General features: G+C 43.5%; 1 protein-coding gene across 3 annotated transcripts in view; it reads left to right on the forward strand.

Annotated features, from left to right (window-relative positions):
* Positions 1 to 23,364, forward strand: part of LOC128663412 (TP53-binding protein 1) — an 816,604-nt gene that overhangs the window by 269,335 nt on the left and 523,905 nt on the right. For 2 of the 3 annotated variants that reach the window (XM_053717733.1, XM_053717734.1), the window contains exon 6: positions 22,459 to 22,554. In XM_053717733.1, coding sequence (XP_053573708.1) covers positions 22,459 to 22,554 — 96 coding nt within the window. The remainder of the gene's footprint in view (positions 1 to 22,458; positions 22,555 to 23,364) is intronic. The other variant, XM_053717732.1, reaches the window with a different exon arrangement.

The raw sequence follows: 23,364 nt of genomic DNA on the forward strand, positions 1-23,364 counted from the left end.
AACCTATTAGACCAGCCAGGCTACAAAAAAAAGCAGCAAGGGGAAAAAAAGTATTCTGAGCTGCTGACAGTATCAGATGCCCCACAAACACATCCCCTTACATTCAGTATTGTCTGGGATACTTAAACCCACTCCTGTATGCTGTCTAAACTCGCTGTAGACAAATGTGACAGCTCCACAGACAACAATGACAGCTCCTCCCTGGAGGGGGAGGGCAAAGCAGAAGAGATCTCTTAGCCGGGCTGCACTGTGAGAGACAGGAAGAAAGTGCTTTACTCATAATCAGAGGAGGAATGGTGACTTTTGGCCCAGGGGGCTCAGTACACAACTCCATTGGCAAATTAGCAGCACTTCTGCTGCAGGATCTTACATATGTGTATAACCCACTTCAGGGGGAAACAGAATTTGACCAAAGAACATTGTCATAATAAAAAATATGTTTTAAAATATAGAGGATGGCATTGTTACACTAGCATTTTTAATAAAAGCAATTTGAAAAAAATATATTAATATTCATTCTGACATAAAAAAGATAGCATGGCGTTAAACAACAAAACATTGAATTATGCCTTTTAATTCTTAAAACACAAAGTTTTATTTACAGCTGACAAGAGATTTTTTTTTGTTTTTTTTATCTCATGCTAAGTCTGAAAACTTAGACAAATATTTAATAGTGTATACTAAGTTTTTAAAAGTAACATTAAGTATGTTAACATGGTTGCCATTAACTCATTATTACATTTTCTTCATAATGTACATTTTGGAGGTTACCTGCATATAATTTATGGTTTAATAGAATTATTTAAATTGTCTGAGGGCAAAAATATCCATTATAAAAATACTGAGAAACCCAAGACAGAAAGAAAACAAACATTTACATGCAAAGGTCTTGAACAATTAAACCTTTTATTTTTTTCAGGGTTCACAATTTTTGAGTTAACTAGGACAATTGTTTAGCTGTTGGACACTAAAGGGTAGATGCTGTTCATTGACCCAAAGCTGGAAAAAAAAGATTGATTTTTATTTTATACTGGTGTTGGAGAGATTGTATGTATTATGATATTAAATGGATACAGTGGATCTTCTAAGCATCCATACACCATATAACACTGAAGCTGGGTGCTGAATCATATGTATTTTTATGGACACTAAAGAGTGTCAGACCCACACAAAGAGGGCAAGGATTATCAGAAGAGTAGTAGTAATGGGAGCTGCTATAATTAAAAAGTTAACATAGTACCTCACTACCTCTTTAGCATATGCTGCATGTATAAATCTGCCCCTAGGTTAGACCACCTGATATTTTAATTGGAAGATCCGGTGCTCACAAGGAGAAACAGATTGCACAGTTGAAAAAATAAATGACAGGCTATAAATGTGGTCACCTTACTCTCACTCTCCCGGTGTTCTAAAATAAGTTGTATACCGCATAAGAATGCAGGACCTACGTCACTTCCGGTGACATGAATCGGCTGCTGTAGGTGTGCATGCGCAAGAGGCCCAACCTCCTTAAAAAAGCTGATTAAAACTACACAACGGGTCGAGGAATTATATTGCCAGTAATCTTCATTGCGCAGACGCGAACAATGCCGCGCATGCGCACACGGCCCTACTCCTCACTCATCAGAGGCAAGGTGTAGGCGGCACACTGGCAGGCAACACGACCCTATTGGTTGTACAGCCACTGACTTCACGGACCAATCAGATAATGCAGTAACGCTTTTGTTTTTGATTATCTAATCGGTCCGTAGTCCGTTTGATTTGCCCACCTCCATTGAATTTCCAAATTGGTCCATCGCGCGCTGCCCACTTGCCGTGCCCGAGGGGGGGGTGCTTGTGGGGGTTACAGGGGGTGCTGATGGGGCTTACGTAAGTTACACAGGTAACTTACTTCGCTTTTCTAGCTCGCAGAGCTCTGTGGCTAAAATCTTGGTCGGCTGATGTAAATTCCAAGTCAAAGCTTCTGTCTTTACCTTATAAGGGTAAGACTTTTATTTGGTGCTGGTCTGCCGGAAATCATTTCCAAGGTTATGGGTGAAATGGGATCTTTCCTAGCTCAGGACAAGAAGAATAGACCTAAGGGTCACCAGAATTCTAATTTTCCTTCCTTTCATAACTTTAAAGGACAGAAATCTATCTCCTTTTCTTCCTAGCAAAAGCATTCTAAGACCTCATGGGGGGTCCAGTCAGCCTTGGAATAAGGGGAAGCAAACCAAGAATCCTTCCACTGATTTTAAATCTGCATGAAGGGTCGTCCCGATCCTTTTTTGTATCAAGTGGGTGGCAGGCTTTCTCTTTTTCGACAGGCTTGGATGCGCGATGTCCCAGATCCTTAGGCTGTAGACATAGTACCTCAGGGTTACAGAATAGGATTCAAGTCTTGCCCTCCAAGGGACAGATTTATCCTGTCAAGATTATCTACAAACCAGGTAAAGAGGGAGGCCTTCTTAAACTGTGTAGAGGTCCTATCCTCCCTGGGAGTAATTTTTCTTCAAATCTTTGTGGTTCCCAAAAAGAAGGAAACTGTCCGTCCCATCCTAGACCTAAAGTGTCTCAACAAATTCCTTAGGGTTCCGTCCTTCAAAATGGAAACCATTCGTTCCATTCTTCCCATGGTCCAAGTGGGTTCGTTCATGACGACCATAGACCTGAAGGACGCGTATCTTCATGTTCCCATTCACAGGGATCATCACTAGTTTCTGAGTTTTGCCTTTCTGTACAAGCATTTCCAGTTAGTTGCACTTCCTTGCCACGGCTTCCAGAATATTCACAAAGGTTCTGGGGGGCCATTTTGGCAATAGTCAGATCTCAAGGAATTGCGGTGGCACCTTACCTAGATGACATCTTGGTTCAGGCGTCATCTTTTCAGCTAGCAAAATCTCATACAGAGATGTTGTTGTCTTTTCTACGTTTCCACGGGTGGAAAGTGAATCTGGAAAAAAACTCCCTTGTTCCAGATAAAAGGGTGTGTTTCTTGGGAACAATTATAGATTCTCTATCCATGAAAGTTTTTCTGACGGATATCAGAAAGTCCAAACTTCTTGCTTCTTGCCTTTCTTTCCAGTCTTCTGTTCGCCCATCAGTGGCTCAATGCATGGTGGTGATTGGCCTTATGGTAGCTTACATGGATATCATTCCTTTTGCTCGGTTCCATCTGAGTCCTCTGCAGTTAAGCATGCTCAGTCAATGGAACAGAAACCACTCAGATCTCGCACAGAGGATAAAGCTGGATCCCCTAACAAGAGACTCTCTCTCGTGGTGGAATTTACAGGACCATCTGTCTCGGGGCATATGCTTCCTGAGACCTTCCTGAGTGATTGTGACCACGGCTGCCAGCCTGTTAGGCTGGGGTGTAGTTTGGGGCTTGTTAAAAGCTCAGGGCCTGTGGACTCGGAAGGAGTCCTCTCTACCCATAAACATTTTAGAGTTGAGAGCATTCTTCAATGCTTTGACAGCTTGGCCTCAATTATCTTTAGTCCGGTTTATCAGATTCCAGTTGGACAACATCACCTCAGTAGCTTACATCAACCACCAGGTAGGTACTCGGAGTTCCTTAGCTATGAAGGAGGTGACTCACATTCTGCAGTGCGCGGAAGCTCACAATTGTCTCCTATCTGCCATCCACATTCTAGGGGTGGAGAACTGGGAGGCGGATTTTCTGAGCAGACAGACTTTTCATCCCGGTGAGTGGGCACTCCATCTGGAGGTGTTCTCAAAGATAACCCTCAGGTGGGGGGTTCCGGAGGTGGATCTGATGGCATCTCATCAAAACGCCAAGCTTCCAAAGTACGGTTCTAGGTCAAGAGATCCTCAGGCCGCTCTGATAGATGCTCTGGCGGTTCCTTGGAACTTCTCTCTAGCATACCTGTTTCCTCCATTTGCTCTCCTTCCACAAGTCATTTCTCGTATCAAACAGGAGAGAGCATCTGTAATTCTAATAGCTCCTGCATGGCCTCGCAGGATCTGGTTCGCGTATCTGGTAAAGATGTCATCTCTTCCACCTTGGAGGTTACCTCTGAGGACAGACCTACTTCAGGGTCCCTTCTTTCATCCAAATCTAGATTTTCTGAAGCTGACTGCTTGGAGATTGAACGCCTAGTTTTGGTTTTATAGGCTGTTATGGAATATACTGGTTTCACTTTCACTTTGAGAGCCATGCAGTTTACAAGCTTGGCGTGCTTTCTCATAGCAGGGACAGTCCTGCATTGTTCACCATGTGATTCATTTCCTTTTTCCTGACCAGGTGTCTATCAGAGAGGAGTCCCAAATCTCTGTACTGGGTCATAGGAGGTGGTGAGTGCCCCACCCATTGGGGTATAAGGGTGTCATTTTTTTTTAATAAAATAAGATGTTTTATTTCTCTAGTTCTCCGGTTATTGCACTAGCGATGGAGAATTCTGTTACTTTAGAGGGCACTCCCTCTATTCCTAATGAGTAATTCCTGTTTATATGGTGAGGAGGTCTTAGTTTCGCCCACTCAATTATGTTCTATATGCCTTGATAATTTGATATTACATATTTGATACCACGGAGCCATCCACCTCTGAGGAGTTGTCGTTCATTGAGGTGCATACCATACATTCTTATATCTCTACACAATGCCGTTTTCCCATAGCATTGCTGATCCTCCATCTGGAGGGGGCCTTTTTTCACCATACGTTACTGCGCAGTTCAGACGGCAATGTCTGCGGCCTTTAATGCTTTACCTCGCCCTGCTAAGCGCAATCGAAAGGTTACATATTGCACTCCTTCCCAGAGTACATCAGATAATTTATTGGATTTAACTGAGGGTTATCCGAGGATGAAGTTCTTTGAGACTTCAGAGTATGAACATTCTGGGTCCGGAGTCTGCTGCCTCTAAACCTCTGGCTGCAGTGTTGCCAGACTTTAGTTTAGGAATTTGCGCTTTCTTCTAAAGAAAGTTTTTGGCGAATTCAGAGGTTCCAGAGGCCAAATTGCCTAATGAACCTTTAATTCCTAAATTGGATAGAGTTTGAGGACAGGGTGGTACCTTATCCTTCCCTGCTCCTGTTAGATGGCGAACATTATTAAGAATGAATGGGACAGGATTGGATTCCTTTTCCCCCTCTTCTCCCTTTAACAAATTGTATCCGGTCCTGGACTCTCAATGGAGTTGTGAGGTTCCGTCCCTAAATGGGATGGCTTTATCTTCACCCTTGCTAAACGTACTACTATCCCGCTTGAGGATAGTTCTTAGTTTGAAGAGCCCATGGATAAAAGATGGAAACTCTGTTAAGAAAGATGTTTCAACATACAGAATATTTGTTTCAACAGGCGGCGGCTGTTGCCGCGGTTACTGGAGAAACTACCTTCTGGTGTGACTCCTTTATAGGGTTTGATCGGGGTGGAGGATCCCCTCAACGTTACTCAAAGATTTACGGCCTTGAGGGTTGTTAATTATTTTATCTGTGCTGCTATTAGGCAGTTTATGCGGTTGAATGCTATGGCTTCAGCTTTTTTCTCCAACATTGGTGTGTCCGGTCCACGGCGTCATCCTTACTTGTGGGATATTCTCTTCCCCAACAGGAAATGGCAAAGAGTCCCAGCAAAGCTGGTCACATGATCCCTCCTAGGCTCCGCCCACCCCAGTCATTCTCTTTGCCGTTGCACAGGCAACATCTCCACGGAGATGGTTAAGAGTTTTTTGGTGTTTAAATGTAGTTTTTTATTCTTCTATCAAGTGTTTGTTATTTTAAAATAGTGCTGGTATGTACTATTTACTCTGAAACAGAAAAGGATGAAGATTTCTGTTTGTAAGAGGAAGATGATTTTAGCAGACAGTATCTAAAATCGATTGCTGTTTCCACACAGGACTGTTGAGATGAAGTAACTTCAGTTGGGGGAAACAGTTAGCAGACTTTTCTGCTTAAGGTATGACTAGCCACATTTCTAACAAGACCATGTAATGCTGGAAGGCTGTCATTTCCCCTCATGGGGACCGGTAAGCCATTTTCTTAGTTAAACATAAAAGAATAAAGGGCTTCAAAAAGGGCTTAAAAACTGGTAGACATTTTTCTGGGCTAAAATGATTGCTTTACTAGGCATATTATGCAGATTCTAACTAATTATTGGTATTATAATCTTGGGGAACGTTTAGAAAAATGGCAGGCACTGTGTTGGACACCTTTTTCAGATGGGGGCCTTTCTAGTTATAGACAGAGCCTCATTCTGGGACTGTATAGGGGTTAAATGTAAAAACGGCTCCGGTTCCATTAATTTAAGGGTTAAAGCTCTGAAATTTGGTGTGCAATACTTTTAATGCTTTAAGACACTGTGGTGAAATTTTGGTGAATTTTGAACAATTCCTTCATACTTTTTCACATATTCAGTAATAAGTGTTTTCAGTTTGAAATTTAAAGTGACAGTAACGGTTTTATTTTAAAACGTTTTTTGTGCTTTGTTGACAAGTTTAAGCCTGTTTAACATGTCTGTACCATCAGATAAGCTATGTTCTATATGTATGAAAGCCAATGTGTCTCCCCATTTAAATTTATGTGATAATTGTGCCATAGTGTCCAAACAAAGTAAGGACAGTAATGCCACAGATAATGATATTGCCCAAGATGATTCCTCAAATGAGGGGAGTAAACATGATACTACATCATCCCCTACTGTGTCTACACCAGTTATGCCCACACAGGAGGCCCCTAGTACATCTAGTGCGCCAATACTTATTACCATGCAACAATTAACGGCTGTAATGGATAACTCCATAGCAAATCTTTTATCCAAAATGCCTACTTATCAGAGAAAGCGCGATTGCTCTGTTTTAAACACTGAAGAGCAAGAGGACGCTGATGATAACTGTTCTGACATACCCTCACACCAATCTCAAGGGGCCATGAGGGAGGTTTTGTCTGATGGAGAAATTTCAGATTCAGGAAAAATTTCTCATCAAGCTGAACCTGATGTTGTGACATTTAAATTTAAATTAGAACATCTCCGCGCACTGCTTAAGGAGGTGTTATCTACTCTGGATGATTGTGACAATTTGGTCATTCCAGAGAAATTATGTAAGATGGACAAGTTCCTAGAGGTTCCGGTGCCCCCCGACGCTTTTCCTATACCCAAGCGGGTGGCGGACATAGTAAATAAAGAGTGGGAAAGGCCCGGCATACCTTTTGTTCCCCCCCCCTATATTTAAGAAATTATTTCCTATAGTCGACCCCAGAAAGGACTTATGGCAGACAGTCCCCAAGGTCGAGGGGGGCGGTTTCTAATCTAAACAAACGCACTACTATTCCTATCGAAGATAGTTGTGCTTTCAAAGATCCTATGGATAAGAAATTAGAGGGTTTGCTTAAAAAGATTTTTGTACAGCAAGGTTACCTTCTACAACCAATTTCATGCATTGTTCCTGTCACTACGGCAGCGTGTTTCTGGTTCGAGGAACTAGAAAAATCGCTCAGTAAAGAATCTTCGTATGAGGAGGTTATGGACAGAGTTCAAGCACTTAAATTGGCTAACTCTTTTGTTTTAGATGCCGCTTTGCAATTAGCTAGATTAGCGGCGAAAAATTCAGGGTTTGCTGTCGTGGCGCGCAGAGCGCTTTGGCTAAAGTCTTGGTCAGCGGATGTGTCTTCCAAGACAAAATTGCTTAACATTCCTTTCAAAGGTAAAACATTATTTGGACCTGATTTGAAAGAGATTATTTCAGACATCACTGGGGGAAAGGGCCACGCCCTCCCACAGGATAGGTCTTTTAAGGCTAAAAATAAGCCTAATTTTCGTCCCTTTCGCAGAAACGGACCAGTCTCTAATTCTGTATCCTCTAAGCAAGAGGGTAATACTTCACAACCCAAACCAGCCTGGAAACCAATGCAAGGCTGGAACAAGGGTAAGCAGGCCAAGAAGCCTACCACTGCTACCAAAACAGCATGAAGGGATAGCCCCCGATCCGGGACCGGATCTAGTGGGGGGCAGACTTTCTCTCTTTGCTCAGGCTTGGGCAAGAGATGTTCAGGATCCTTGGGCGCTAGAAATAGTTTCTCAAGGTTATCTCCTGGAATTCAAGGAACTACCCCCAAGGGGAAGATTCCACAGGTCTCAATTATCTTCAAACCAAATAAAGAGACAGGCATTCTTACATTGTGTAGAAGACCTGTTAAAGATGGGAGTGATACATCCAGTTCCAATAAGAGAACAAGGAATGGGATTTTATTCCAATCTGTTCATAGTTCCCAAAAAAGAGGGAACATTCAGACCAATTTTGGATCTAAAGATCCTAAACAAATTTCTCAGGGTACCATCGTTCAAAATGGAAACTATTCGAACGATCCTACCTACTATCCAGGAAAATCAATTTATGACTACCGTGGATTTAAAGGATGCGTACCTACATATTCCTATCCACAAGGAACATCATCAGTTCCTAAGGTTCGCTTTTCTGGACAAGCATTACCAGTTTGTGGCACTTCCATTCGGATTAGCCACTGCTCCAAGGATTTTCACAAAGGTACTAGGGTCCCTTCTAGCGGTTCTAAGACCAAGGGGCATTGCAGTAGTACCTTACTTGGACGACATCCTGATTCAGGCGTCGTCCCTGTCAAAAGCAAAGGCTCATACGGACATCGTCCTAGCCTTTCTCAGATCTCACGGATGGAAGGTGAACAAAGAAAAAAGTTCTCTGTCCCCGTCGACAAGAGTTCCCTTCTTGGGAACAATAATAGATTCCTTAGAAATGAGGATTTTTCTGACAGAGGTCAGAAAATCAAAACTTCTAAGCTCTTGTCAAGTACTTCATTCTGTTCCTCGTCCTTCCATAGCGCAGTGCATGGAAGTAATAGGATTGATGGTTGCAACAATGGACATAGTTCCTTTTGCACGAATTCATCTAAGACCATTACAACTGTGCATACTCAGACAGTGGAATGGGGATTATACAGACTTGTCTCCGACGATTCAAGTAGATCAAAAGATCAGAGATTCACTCCGTTGGTGGCTGACCCTGGACAATCTGTCACAGGGAATAAGCTTCCGCAGACCAGAGTGGGTCATTGTCACGACCGACGCCAGCCTAGTGGGCTGGGGCGCGGTCTGGGAATCCCTGAAAGCTCAGGGTCTATGGTCTCGGGAAGAGTCTCTTCTCCCGATAAACATTCTGGAACTGAGAGCGATATTCAATGCTCTCAGAGCTTGGCCTCAACTAGCAAAGGCCAAATTCATAAGGTTTCAGTCAGACAACATGACGACCGTTGCATATATCAATCATCAGGGGGGAACAAGGAGTTCCCTGGCGATGAAAGAAGTGACCAAGATAATTCAATGGGCGGAGGATCACTCCTGCCACTTGTCTGCGATCCACATCCCAGGAGTGGAAAATTGGGAAGCGGATTTTCTGAGTCGTCAGACATTCCATCCGGGGGAGTGGGAACTCCATCCGGAAATCTTTGCCCAAATAACTCAATTATGGGGCATTCCAGACATGGATCTGATGGCGTCTCGTCAGAACTTCAAGGTTCCTTGCTACGGGTCCAGATCCAGGGATCCCAAGGCGACCCTAGTAGATGCACTAGTAGCACCTTGGACCTTCAACCTAGCTTATGTATTCCCACCGTTTCCTCTCATCCCCAGGCTGGTAGCCAGGATCAATCAGGAGAGGGTCTCGGTGATCTTGATAGCTCCTGCGTGGCCAGGCAGGACTTGGTATGCAGACCTGGTGAATATGTCATCGGCTCCACCATGGAAGCTACCTTTGAGACAGGACCTTCTTGTTCAGGGTCCATTCGAACATCCGAATCTGGTTTCCCTCCAACTGACGGCTTGGAGATTGAACGCTTGATTTTATCAAAGCGTGGGTTTTCAGATTCTGTAATAGATACTCTGATTCAGGCTAGAAAGCCTGTAACTAGAAAAATTTACCTTAAAATATGGAAAAAATATATCTGTTGGTGTGAATCTAAAGGATTCCCATGGAACAAGATAAAAATTCCTAAGATTCTATCCTTTCTACAAGAAGGTTTGGAGAAAGGATTATCTGCAAGTTCTCTGAAGGGACAGATCTCTGCTTTATCTGTTTTACTTCACAAAAGACTGGCAGCTGTGCCAGATGTTCAAGCATTTGTTCAGGCTCTGGTTAGGATCAAGCCTGTTTACAGACCTTTGACTCCTCCCTGGAGTCTAAATCTAGTTCTTTCAGTTCTTCAAGGGGTTCCGTTTGAACCCTTACATTCCGTAGATATTAAGTTATTATCTTGGAAAGTTTTGTTTTTGGTTGCAATTTCTTCTGCTAGAAGAGTTTCAGAGTTATCTGCTCTGCAGTGTTCTCCGCCCTATCTGGTGTTCCATGCAGATAATCGGGTTTTGCGTACTAAGCCTGGTTTTCTTCCGAAAGTTGTTTCCAACAAAAATATTAACCAGGAGATAGTTGTACCTTCTTTGTGTCCGAATCCAGTTTTAAAGAAGGAACGTTTGTTACACAATTTGGACGTAGTCCGTGCTCTAAAATTCTATTTAGAGGCTACTAAAGATTTCAGACAAACATCTTCCTTGTTTGTTGTTTATTCTGGTAAAAGGAGAGGTCAAAAAGCAACTTCTACCTCTCTTTCCTTTTGGCTTAAAAGCATTATCCGATTGGCTTATGAGACTGCCGGACGGCAGCCTCCTGAAAGAATCACAGCTCACTCCACTAGGGCTGTGGCTTCCACATGGGCCTTCAAGAACGAGGCTTCTGTTGACCAGATATGTAAGGCAGCGACTTGGTCTTCACTGCACACTTTTGCCAAATTTTACAAATTTGATACTTTTGCTTCTTCGGAGGCTATTTTTGGGAGAAAGGTTTTGCAAGCCGTGGTGCCTTCCATTTAGGTGACCTGATTTGCTCCCTCCCTTCATCCGTGTCCTAAAGCTTTGGTATTGGTTCCCACAAGTAAGGATGACGCCGTGGACCGGACACACCAATGTTGGAGAAAACAGAATTTATGCTTACCTGATAAATTACTTTCTCCAACGGTGTGTCCGGTCCACGGCCCGCCCTGGTTTTTTAATCAGGTCTGATGAATTATTTTCTCTAACTACAGTCACCACGGTATCATATGGTTTCTCCTATATATATTTCCTCCTGTCCGTCGGTCGAATGACTGGGGTGGGCGGAGCCTAGGAGGGATCATGTGACCAGCTTTGCTGGGACTCTTTGCCATTTCCTGTTGGGGAAGAGAATATCCCACAAGTAAGGATGACGCCGTGGACCGGACACACCGTTGGAGAAAGTAATTTATCAGGTAAGCATAAATTCTGTTTTTGTTCAGGCCCGTCTGGCTCTGGCTGAAGTCATGGTCTGCGGAAACGACTTCTAAGTCTACACTTCTTCCCTCCCTTTAAGGGAGTGATTTTGTCTGGTCCAGGCTTGGGCTCAATTATCTCCACGGTCACAGGGGGCAAGGGTGCCCTCCTACCGCAAGAGTATATGAACTAATCTAAGGGACGATTTTCGTTCTTTTCGTTTTGATAAAGCCCATGTCTGCAGTCCTCCGCTAAGCCAGAGCAAACCAAGAGGTCTTGGAAGCCGGCTCAGTCCTGGAATAAATTAAATCCAAGCAGAGCAAGAAGCCCGCTGAGTCTACGTCAGTATGAATGGGCGGTCCCCGGTCCTCTTCTGGATTGTGTAGGGGGCAGTATGTCGCTTTTTTCAGTCGCTTGGTTCAGGGACGTGCAGGATCTATGGGTCCTGTAGGTCATAGTTCAGGGTTACAAGATAGGTTTTAAGTCTCAGCCACTCAAGGGCAGATTCCTCCTGTCTTCCTGACCAGAAAGGAGGGAAGCCTTTCTGTGATGTGTACGGGATCTGTCCTATGTTATTGTCCCGGTGCCTATCGCAGTGAGAGTTTTGGGATACTATTCAAACCTTTTCGTGGTCCCTAAGAAGGAGGGAACTTTCCGTCCGATTCTGGACCTAATGTGCTTAAAGGGACACTGAAACCAATTTTTTTCTTTTGTGATTCAGATAGAGCATGACATTTTAAGCAACTTTCTAATTTACTCCTATTTATCAAATTTTCTTCATTCTCTTGGTATCTTTATTTGAAATACAAGAATGTAAGTTAAGATGCCGGCCCATTTTTGCTGAACAACCTGGGTTGTCCTTGCTGATTGGTGGATAAATTCATCCACCAATAAAAAGTGCTGTCCAGAGTTCTGAACCAAAAAACACCTTAGATGCCTTCTTTCTCTTGCAAGGTGTATCCAGTCCACGGATTCATCCTTGTGGGATATTCTCATTCCCTACAGGAAGTGGCAAACAGAGCACACAGCAGAGCTGTCCATATAGCTCCCCCTCTGACTCCGCCCCCCAGTCATTCTCTTTGCCGCTCTAACAAGTAGCATCTCCACGGGAGGGTAAAGTGAATGTGGTGTTAGATTTGTAGTTTTTATATCTTCAATCAAAAGTTTATTTTTAAATAGTACCGGTTTGTGCTATTTACTCTCTGGCAGAAATATGATGAAGAATTCTGCTGAGAGGAAAATGATTTTAGCATGTTGTAACTAAAATCCATTGCTGTTCCCACACAGGACTGAGTACCACCAGAAAACTTCAGTTGGGGGGAACAGTTTGCAGGCTTAACTGCTTTGAGGTATGTTTCAGTCATCTTTTTTCTAGTCAAGACAAGATAATGCTAGAAGACTGACAAGATTCCCCATGTGGGAAGGGTAAGCCATGTTCTGAAACTTGGTATAGAACTAGAGGCTTATTTAAGAGGGCTCAATAGACTGGTTATCACTTTAACAGGGCAATCGATTATTTTGTTTAGAAAAATACTCTTTATTGACACTTTTAAGCACTTTTGATGTGTTTATTGGGGTTTTATTCCACATGGCATTATTTTAAGTCAAATAAAATGGGTTCTGAAGGCCCCACAGCTCCAGAGTGGAGTGGGAGGGGCCTAATTTCGCGCCTCAGTTGCGCAGTTTATTCTGACAAGATTTCCCTGCATGCTGCTTCACATGGGTCCAGAGACTGCTTGAGGACTTCAGGAGGCTTGATTTTCTCAAATTCAATCCTTAAGGGAAGGTAGGGCCACAGCAGGCTGCTGTGGAAAGGTGCTGTAGTTTAACCGGTTGTTTGCTTTAGGCGGCTCCGGTTTGGGCATTAAAGGGTTAATCAGGCTGAAACTTGCTGTGCAATCATATCGAAGCATTAGGCACACACTGTAAAAATTTCAAGAGATTTGGTTCATTTTTCACCGTTTTGTAAAATTGTGTGCGCTTTAATTATCTTAAAGGCACAGTACCATTTATTGATAATTGTATTTTTTATTACATTATAAAGTGTTTTTCCAAGCCTGCTTGTGTATAATACCAATCTGTTAAACATGTCTGACACTAAGGAAAAGCCTTGCTCTATGTGTTCAGAAGCCATGGTGGAACCCCCACTCAAAATGTGTCCCAAGTGCACTAATGTGTCTATACACTTTAAAGATCATATTGTGTCACTTAAAAAATATAGCTTTAGATGATTCTTTGACTGAAGGTAATGAGGATAGTCTAAATCTGATGTACCCTCACAACACTCTGAAATAGGGGCGAGGAATGTTATGTCTGAGGGAGAAATTTCTGATTCAGGAAAAGTTTCTCAGCGGGCAGAATCAGATTCACTAGCATTTAAATTTGAACACCTCCGCGTACTGCTTAGGGAGGTCTTATCAACTCTGGATGATTGTGACCCTATGGTGGTCCCAGAGAAATTGTGTAAAATGGATAAATATCTAGAAGTCCCTGTATACACTGATGCGTTTCCGATCCCTAAGAGGGTGGCGGATATTGTTGCTAGGGACTGGGAAAGGCCAGGTATACCTTTTGTTCCCCATAACTGATCCCAGGCGGGACGCGTGGCAGACGGTCCCTAAGGTAGAGGGGGCAGTTTCAACACTAGCCAAGTGCACAACCATACCAATTGAAGACAGTTGTGCTTTCAAAGATCCTATGGATAAAAAATTAGAAGGTTTACTAAAGAAAATATTTGTTCAACAAGGTTTCCTTCTCCAACCTATTGCCTGCATTATTCCTGTAACTACTGCAGCGGCTTTCTGGTTTGAGGCGCTTGAGGAGTCGCTCCAGATGGAGACCTCATATGACGAAATTATGGATAGAATTAAGGCTCTAAAGCTGGCTAATTCTTTTATCACAGATGCCGCTTTGCAATTAGCTAAGTTAGAGGCGAATAATTCTGGTTTTGCCATCATGGCGCGCAGAGCGCTTTGGCTTAAATCATGGTCGGCCGACGTGTTGTCTAAAACAAAATTACTGAATATTCCTTTCAAGGGAAAGACCCTTTTCGGGCCCGAGTTGAAAGAGATTATTTCGGAAATCACTGGGGGAAAGGGCCATGCCCTCCCGCAAGATAGGCCTTTTAAGGCTAAAAACAAGGCTAATTTTCGTTCCTTTTGCAACTTCAGGAGCGGTCCTGCTTCAGCCTCTGCTACCGCAAAGCAAGAGGGTAACACTTCACAGCCCAAGGCAACCTGGAAGCCTTTGCAGGGCTGGAACAAGGGTAAACAGGCCAAGAAGCCTGCAGCTGCTACTAAGACAGCATGAAGGGGTAGCCCCCGATCCGGGACAGGATCTGGTAGGGGGCAGACTCTCTCTCTTTGCTCAGGCTTGGGCAAGAGATGTTCCCGATCCCTGGGCATTAGAGATAGTTGCTCAGGGATATCTTCTAGAATTCAAGGACTCTCCTCCAAGGGGAAGGTTCCACATTTCTCGTCTGTCTACAGACCAGACAAAGAAAGAGGCGTTCTTACGCTGTGTAGAAGATCTACTCAAGATGGGAGTGATATATCCAGTTCCAATTTCAGAACAAGGACTGGGGTTTTACTCAAACCTGTTTGTGTTTCCCAAAAAGGAAGGAACTTACAGACCAATCCTGGATCTTAAAATTCTAAACAATTTCCTCAGAGTTCCATCTTTCAAGATGGAAACCATTCAGACAATCTTATTCAGACAATCTTACCGATGATCCAGGAAGGTCAATATATGACTACCGTGGATCTAAAGGATGCGTACCTTCATATTCCTATCCACAAAGATCACCATCAGTTCCTAAGGTTCGCTTTTCTGGACAAGCATTACCAGTTCGTGGCCCTTCCCTTCGGGTTGGCCACCGCTCCCAGAATTTTCACAAAGGTGCTAGGGTCCCTTCTAGCGGTACTGAGACCGCGGGGCATTGCAGTAGCACCCTATCTGGACGACATCTTTATACAGGCGTCGTCTTTTCCCAGAGCCAAGGCTCATACGGATGTTGTTCTGGCCTTTCTAAGGTCTCACGGGTGGAAGGTGAACACCGAAAAAAGTTCTCTGTCCCCGCTCACAAGGGTTCCCTTCCTGGGAACATTAATAGACTCGGTAGAAATGAAAATATTTCTGACGGAGGTCAGAAGGTTAAAGCTTCTAAGTACTTGCCGAGTTCTTCATTCCATTCCTCGGCCATCTGTAGCTCAGTGCATGGAGTTAATCGGATTAATGGTAGCAGCAATGGACGTAGTCCCTTTTCCTCTAATTCATCTCAGGCCTCTGCAATTGTGCATGCTCAAACAGTGGAATGGAGATTATGCAGATTTGTCTCCTCAAATCCAACTAGACCTGAAAACCAGAGATTCTCTTCTCTGGTGGTTGTCTCAGGATCACCTGTCGCAGGGAATGTGCTTCCACAGACTTAAGTGGATCATTGTAACGACCGACGCCAGTCTGTTAGGCTGGGGCGCGGTCTGGGACTCCCTGAAAGCTCAGGGCCTATGGTCTCGGGAAGGGTCTCTTCTCCCGATAAACATTTTGGAACTGAGAGCGATATTCAACACGCTCCAGGCATGGCCTCAGCTAGCGGCGGCCAAGTTCATCAGATTTCAGTCGGACAACATCACGACTGTAGCATACATAAATCATCAGGGAGGAACAAAGAGTTCCTTAGCGATGAAGTAACCAAGATAATCAGGTGGGCGGAGGATCTCTCTTGCCACCTATCTGCAATTCACATCCCAGGAGTAGACAACTGGGAAGCGGATTTCCTAAGTCGTCAGACTTTTCACCCGGGGGAGTGGGAACTCCACCCGGAGGTATTTGCTCAGCTGACTCAGCTATGGGGCATTACAGAGTTGGATCTGATGGCGTCCCATCAGAACACCAAACTTCCTCTTTACGGATCCAGGTCCAGGGACCCCAAGGCGGCATTGATAGATGCTCTAGTAGCGCCTTGGTCCTTCAATCTGGCATATGTCTTTCCACCGTTTCCTCTTCTCCCTCGGCTGGTAGCCAGAATCAAACAGGAGAAGGCCTCGGTAATTCTGATAGCACCTGCGTGGCCACGCAGGACTTGGTATGCAGACCTAGTGGACATGTCATCTGTCCCACCATGGACACTGCCAATGAGGCAGGATCTTCTAATACAGGGTCCATTCACACATCCAAATCTAGTTTCTCTGCAGCTGACTGCTTGGAGATTGAACGCTTAATTCTATCCAAGTGTGGGTTCTCTGAATCAGTCATAGATACTCTGATCCAAGCTAGAAAACCTGTCACCAGGAAAATTTACCATAAGATATGGCGGAATTATCTTTGTTGGTGTGAATCCAAGGGTTACTCGTGGAGTAAGATTAGGATTCCAAGGATATTGTCTTTTCTCCAAGAAGGATTGGAGAAAGGTTTATCAGCTAGTTCTTTAAAGGGGCAGATATCCGCTCTGTCTATCCTTTTACACAAGCGTCTGGCAGAAGTGCCAGATGTTCAAGCATTTGCACAGGCGTTAGTCAGAATCAAGCCTGTCTATAAACCTGTGGCTCCTCCATGGAGTCTAAATTTAGTTCTTTCAGTTCTTCAAGGGGTTCCGTTTGAACCTTTACATTCCATAGATATTAAGTTATTATCTTGGAAAGTTTTGTTTTTGGTAGCTATATCTTCTGCTCGAAGAGTTTCTGAATTGTCTGCTTTGCAGTGTAATTCACCCTATCTGGTGTTCCATGCAGATAAGGTAGTTTTGCGTACCAAACCTGGTTTTCTTCCTAAAGTTGTTTCTAATAAGAACATTAACCAGGAAATCATTGTTCCTTCTCTGTGTTCTAATCCAGCTTCTAAGAAGGAACGGCTTTTACACAATCTTGATGTGGTTCGTGCTTTGAAATTCTATTTACAAGCAACTAAGGATTTCAGACAAACATCATCTTTGTTTGTTGTCTATTCTGGTAAGAGGAGAGGTCAAAAAGTGACGGCTACCTCTTTCCTTCTGGTTGAAAAGCATCATCCGATTGGCTTATGAGACTGCTGGGCAGCAGCCTCTTGAACAAATTACAGCTCATTCCACCAGAGCTGTGGCTTCCACTTGGGCCTTCAAGAATGAGGCTTCTGTTGAACAGATTTGTAAGGCAGCGACTTGGTCTTCACTGCATACTTTTGCCAAATTTTACAAATTCGATACTTTTGCTTCTTCGGAGGCTATTTTTGGGAGAAAGGTTTTGCAAGCAGTGGTGCCTTCCGTTTAGGTTACCTGTCTTGTTCCCTCCCTTCATCCGTGTCCTAAAGCTTTGGTATTGGTATCCCACAAGTAAGGATGAATCTGTGGACTGGATACACCTTGCAAGAGAAAACAGAATTTATGCTTACCTGATAAATTACTTTCTCTTGCTGTGTATCCAGTCCACGGCCCGCCCTGGCAATTGTCAGGTTAAAATTTCTTGTTTAAACTACAGTCACCACTGCACCCTATGGTTTCTCCTTTTTCTCCTAACCGTCGGTTGAATGACTGGGGGGCGTAGCCAGAGGGGGAGCTATATGGACAGCTCTGCTGTGTGTTCTCTATGCCACTTCCTATAGGGAATGAGAATATCCCACAAGTAAGGATGAATCCGTGAACTGAATAAACCACAAGAGAAAGTAATTTATCAGGTAAGCATAAATTCTGTTTTTTCAAATAAAGATAGCAAGAGAACAAAGAAAAATTGATAATGGGAGTAAATTAGAAAGTTGCTTAAAATTACATGTTCTGTCTGAATCATGAAAGAAAAAAAATTGGGTACAGTGTCCCTTTAAGCAGGTTTTTAAATGTCCCCTCGTTTAAGATGGAGAAAATAAAGGTCCATTCTTGCCCTCGTTTGAGAGGGGTAGTTCATGACCACGATAGATGTGAAGGATGCTCGCTTCTCGTACCAATCTTAAAGGACTACTTCCAGTTCCTAAGGTTTGCATTCCTGGACCAGCACTTCCAGTTTATTATCCTTCCCGTTTGGTCTAGCTAAATACATTTTTGAAGAGTGGACCATTCGGAATATCTCCTCTGTCTTCTTCGATCCCATGGATGGCAGATAATTTAGAGAGAGTTCTCTTGTATCAAGTACCAGGGTAGAATTCTCGGGTACTATAATAGTCTCCATAGACATGAGAATATGTCTAACAGACCAGAGACGTTGCAAGCTAGCTTCAACATGTCTTGCCCTCCAGATCTCCTTATGGCCGTCTGTGGCTCGGTGTATGAAGGTGATTGGTCTCATGGTGTCCAGCTTGGACATTTCCTTTGCCAGGTTTTTCATCAGACTGTTGCAACTGTGCATGCTGAACTAGTGGAACGGTGATCATTCGGATCTGTCTCAACAGATTTCTCTGGATAACCAATCGGGAGAATCGCTCTCGGTGGTTTTGTCCGGATCACTTGTCCTGCGGGATGTCATTCTCAAGACCATCCTGGGTGACTGTGACTACGGTTGCGAGTCTGTCAGGATGGTTTGGGGTGCCAGGAAGGTACAGGGCCTCTGGTCTCAGGAGGTAAAGCTCCCTCCTGATCTCATTTTGGATCTTCGGGCAATATACAATGCTCTGAAGGCTTGGCCTCTGCTGGGTTCGTCCCAGTTAATCAGATTTCAATCAAACAATATATTCTCGGTGGCTTACATCAACCATCAGGGGGGAATGAGAAGCTCCCTAGTTTTAAAGGAAGTTTCTCGGATTCTGATATGGGAGAGACCCACATTTGTTCCCTGTCAACTGGGAAGCAGATTTCCTCAGCAGACAATCATTTTATCCGGGAGAATGGTCTCTCCATCCCGAGTGTTTGCAGAGATTTGCAAGAGGAAGATCTTATAACGTCTCAATACCAAGCTACCCATATAGGGGTCGAGGTACAGGGATCCTCAGGCGGAGCTAACAGATGCATTAGCGGTGCCTTTTAGGTTCAAGCTAATTTATCCTTTCCGACCGTTACCACTACTTCCTAGTGTAGTGGCTTGAGTCAAGCAGGCGTCAGTGATACTGACTGCTCCGTCTTGGCCGCAAAGGATATGGTTTGCGGATCTAGTGGGGTGTCATCATCTCCTCCGTGGAAGTTACCTTGTCGCAGGGATCTGCTGACTAAGGTCTCTTTGTTCATCAATGTCTAGATTCTTTGAGGCTGACTGCGTGGAGATTGAACGCCTAGTCCTAGCCAAGAGAGGGTTATCTGAGTTATTTTTACTTTCATTCAAGCTCGTCAGCTGGTTGCTCGTCGCATCTCTCATAAGGTGTGGAGGACCTACTAATTCTGTTCTCCAGGATGAACTGGAGAAGGGCTTTTCTGCAAGTCCCCTGAAGGAACAGTTTTCGGCCCTGTCTGTGTTACTGCACAAGAGGTTTGCAGAGCTTCCAGATGTGCAGCCATTTGTTAAGGCTCTGCTGGAATTAGACCTGTGTTTAGAGCTAAAGCTCCTCCTTGGAGTTTAAATCTTGTCCTTAAGGTTTTGCAACGGGCTTCGTTGGAGCCTATGCAAGAAGTAGACATTAAATTGTTGTCTTGGAAGGTTCCTTTTCTGCTGGCTATTGCTTCTGCGCGCAGAGTATCTGATTGCTGCCTTGCAATGTGTCCCTCCTTATCTGGCTTTTCATGCCGATAAAGCTGTTCTACGAACCAAGTTAGGTTTTCTTCCTATGGTTGTGTCAATTCGCAACATCCATCAAGAGATTGTGGTTTCTTTCTTATGTCCTAATCCATCTTCGTCAAAGGAATGTTTACCGCTTCGGGCCACAAAGGAATTTAGACAAACCTCTCTCTGTTCTCTTTTCCGGGTAGCGTAGGGGTCAGAGGGTTTCTCCGACTTCCTTAACTTTTTGTCTGAGGAGTGTTATCAGTTTAGCATAGAAACGGCGGGATATAAGCCTCCTCTGAGGATTACGGGTCATTCTACAAGAGCAGTGGTTTCCTTTTGGGCCTTTAAAAATGAGGCCTATATGGATCAGATTTGTTAGGCGGCTACCTGGTTCTCCTTACATACTTTTTCCAAAATTTTACAAGTTTGATGTTTTTGCTTCTGCTGAAGCAGCCTTCGGGAGAAAGGTTTTGCCGGCTGTGGTGCCCTCAGATTAGGATACGCCTCTATTTTTTCCCTCCCGTTAGCATTCTGTGTACTCTAGAGCTTGGGTATATGTTTCGCACAAGTAAGGAATGCAGCTGTGGACTCTTCCCATATTAAGATGGAAAACATAAATTATGCGTACCTGATCATTTCATTTCCATCTGTATGGGAAGAGTCTACAGCTCCCGCCCGTGTTCTCCAATGGGCGGCCCTAAATCTGAAATTTTTTCTTCTGGCACCTTTTTCATCCTGATATTTCTCCTACTGTTCCTTGTTCCCTCGGCAGAATGACTGGGGTTATGAGGAAGTGGGGGAGGTTTTTAAGCCTTTGGCTGGATTGTCTTTGCCTCCTCCTGGTGGCCAGATTCAGTATTTCCCACAAGTAAGGAATGCAGCTGTGAACGCTTCCCATACAGATGGAAATGAAATTATCAGGTAAGCATAATTTGTTTTTTTCTGAGATGGTCTTTGATACCATGCTTTAGGCTCGTAAACCTGTTACTCGCAATATTTATCATAAGGTATGGCATAAATACCTTTATTGGTGCGACTCTAAGGATTTCTCCTGGAGTTGGGTGAGGATCCCCCGCGTTTTATCTTTTCTTCAGGATAGAGAAAGGTTTGTTAGTCAGTACTCTGAAGGGTCAGTTTTTTTTTTATTCTTTTGCACAAACGTCTGGCAGATTTGCCAGATGTCCAAGCTTTTTGTTGAGGCCCTGGTCAGAATCAGGCCTGTGTTTAAACCTGTTGTTCCTCCTTGGAGCCTTAACCTTGTTCTTAGAGTTTTGCAACAGGCCCTGTTTGAGCCCATGCATTCTGATAGTATTAAATTGTTATCTTGAAAGGTTTTGTTTCTTCTTGCTATTTCTTCCGCTCGCATAGCTTCTGAACTTTCGACTCTGCAGTGTGATTCCCCTTACCTTATTTTTCATGCGGATAAGGCAGTCCTTCATACTAAACAGGGTTTTCTCCCTAAGGTAGTGTTGGATCGAAATGTTAATCATGAATTTGTTGTTCCTCCTTTTTGTCCTAATCCTCCTTCTCATAAGGAACGTCTTTTACATAACCTGGATGTTGTGTGTGCTCTAAAATGTTACCTTCAACCAATTAAAGATTTTCTGCAATATTTAGCCCTGTTAGTGTGTTTTTCTGGTAAGCGTAAGGGTTAGAAGGCCCCTTCTACTACCCTTTCCCTCTGGTTGAGAAGAGTTATCCGGTTAGCTGGACAACCTCCTGAGAGAATTATGGCTCATTCCACTAGGGCTGTCTCCTCTTCCTGAGCTTTCAAAAATGAAGCTTCTGTGGAGCAAATTTGCAAGGCGGCAACGTGGTCCTCTTTGCATACCTTTTCCAAATTCTACAAATTTGATACTTTTGCCTCGGCTGAGACTTCTTTTGGGAGATAAGTTCTTCAAGCGGTGGTGTCTTCTGTTTATGTCTGCCTGTCTTGTTCTCACTCCCTTTTCATTATGTGTCCTCTAGCTTGGGTATTGGTTCCCACTAGTAATTGGAATGACTGTGGACTCTCCATGCCATTAGAAAGAAAACAAAATTTATGCTTACCTGATAAATTTCTTTCCAAGCATGGAGAACCCACGACCCAGCCCGTATATAAATTTAATTTCGGCACCCTTGCTTTATCATCTTTTTCCATTTTCCTTCGGCTGAGTGACTGGGGATTATGGGTAAGGGAAGTTACACTTAATAGCTCTGCTGGGGTGCTCTTTGCCACCTCCTGCTGTCCAGGAGCTTAATATCCCACTAGTAATTGGAATGAAGTTGTGCACTCTTCATGCCTGGAAAGAAAGTATCTATTAGTTTTCTTTTATTTTGTCCAACCCATATTTTCAGATATTGCATGGTTCTCTTCTTGCTGCTGAGTATTAGCCAGAGAGAGCCAAGATAATTAGAAATTAACACCTTGGCCATTTTTAAGGTGGTAGATTAGTTATTGGTCAGTTCTGCCCCTGGAGTAGGGTTCTCACTGGTGATTATGATCCAGGTATATGAACAAATATATATAGCAATTTCAACATGAATTCCTACTTTTGTACATATTAAATACTACATACTAAACTACATAAACACTATTAAATCTGCATTTAACTTTTTTTTTTAAATACTTTGTTTTATCCATAAGCAGCAAAGAAACTTCCACATCTGTGTTTGTTCGTGTATGTGAAGTCCGTCGGGAAGAAGAAGCCAAAGGTCACACACTACCCACCACCCCTGTCAGGTAACTATTTTTTCCCTCCCAAACCCTATGATCACCAGTCTAAAATACCCACACTAATTTATATAATGTTTATTTAATTTAGTTGAACTGTTCTGCAGTGCAGGACTTATTTACCAAGTATTTGTAAAATAAAATTATCATTATTTTAGAATTTGTAGCCTAAAACTTTTAATAGTGTCAAGTTGAGAGAGGTCTAAAGGGGCACTCCTGCATCTATTTCCCTTTATATAGTGTTACATCACACCAGACAGTTTCAGATATTTAGTTAATAAATAAAAGGCTAGTACTAAGGACAAATCACACATATATTAAACACTTCCTGTTCTTTTTTGCTATATTTAAACTGGCCATGTTAATTACGTTCTTTTCAGTTTTTTCTTTCATAATATGGTGAGAGTACATGAGCCCAATACTCTTGGGATTCAACTCCTGGCCTCTAGGAAGAGGCAAATATTCCCAAAATTAAAAGTGTACTTAATCCCTCCCACCTCTAATCTTTGCCTTTCAGGAGGTGGGTGAAGAATTGATGGGTTCCAGATTCCTAGAGAAGGCTCCTCAGAGTGATTTGAGGCCCTTTTCCCCTCAGAGAGCTGCTACAGAATGATAGAGGGGATATTTGAGATTAGAGTAGTTACTCCCGGTGATGAACTTAGTCGCAAGCCTGCCACAGGTGTCACAAGGATCGTTCCCTCTTGCCGCCTCCTGTTGGGTCATCAAGATGCTCCTTACAGTGATCCTCTATGACGTACACAGCAATTGATAAGCTCTCTACTGAAAGCCGGCATTTCTGCAGTGGATAAGATCTCTGTA

The sequence above is a fragment of the Bombina bombina genome, chromosome 6 (assembly GCF_027579735.1).
Source record: "Bombina bombina isolate aBomBom1 chromosome 6, aBomBom1.pri, whole genome shotgun sequence".
Taxonomy (NCBI): domain Eukaryota; kingdom Metazoa; phylum Chordata; class Amphibia; order Anura; family Bombinatoridae; genus Bombina; species Bombina bombina.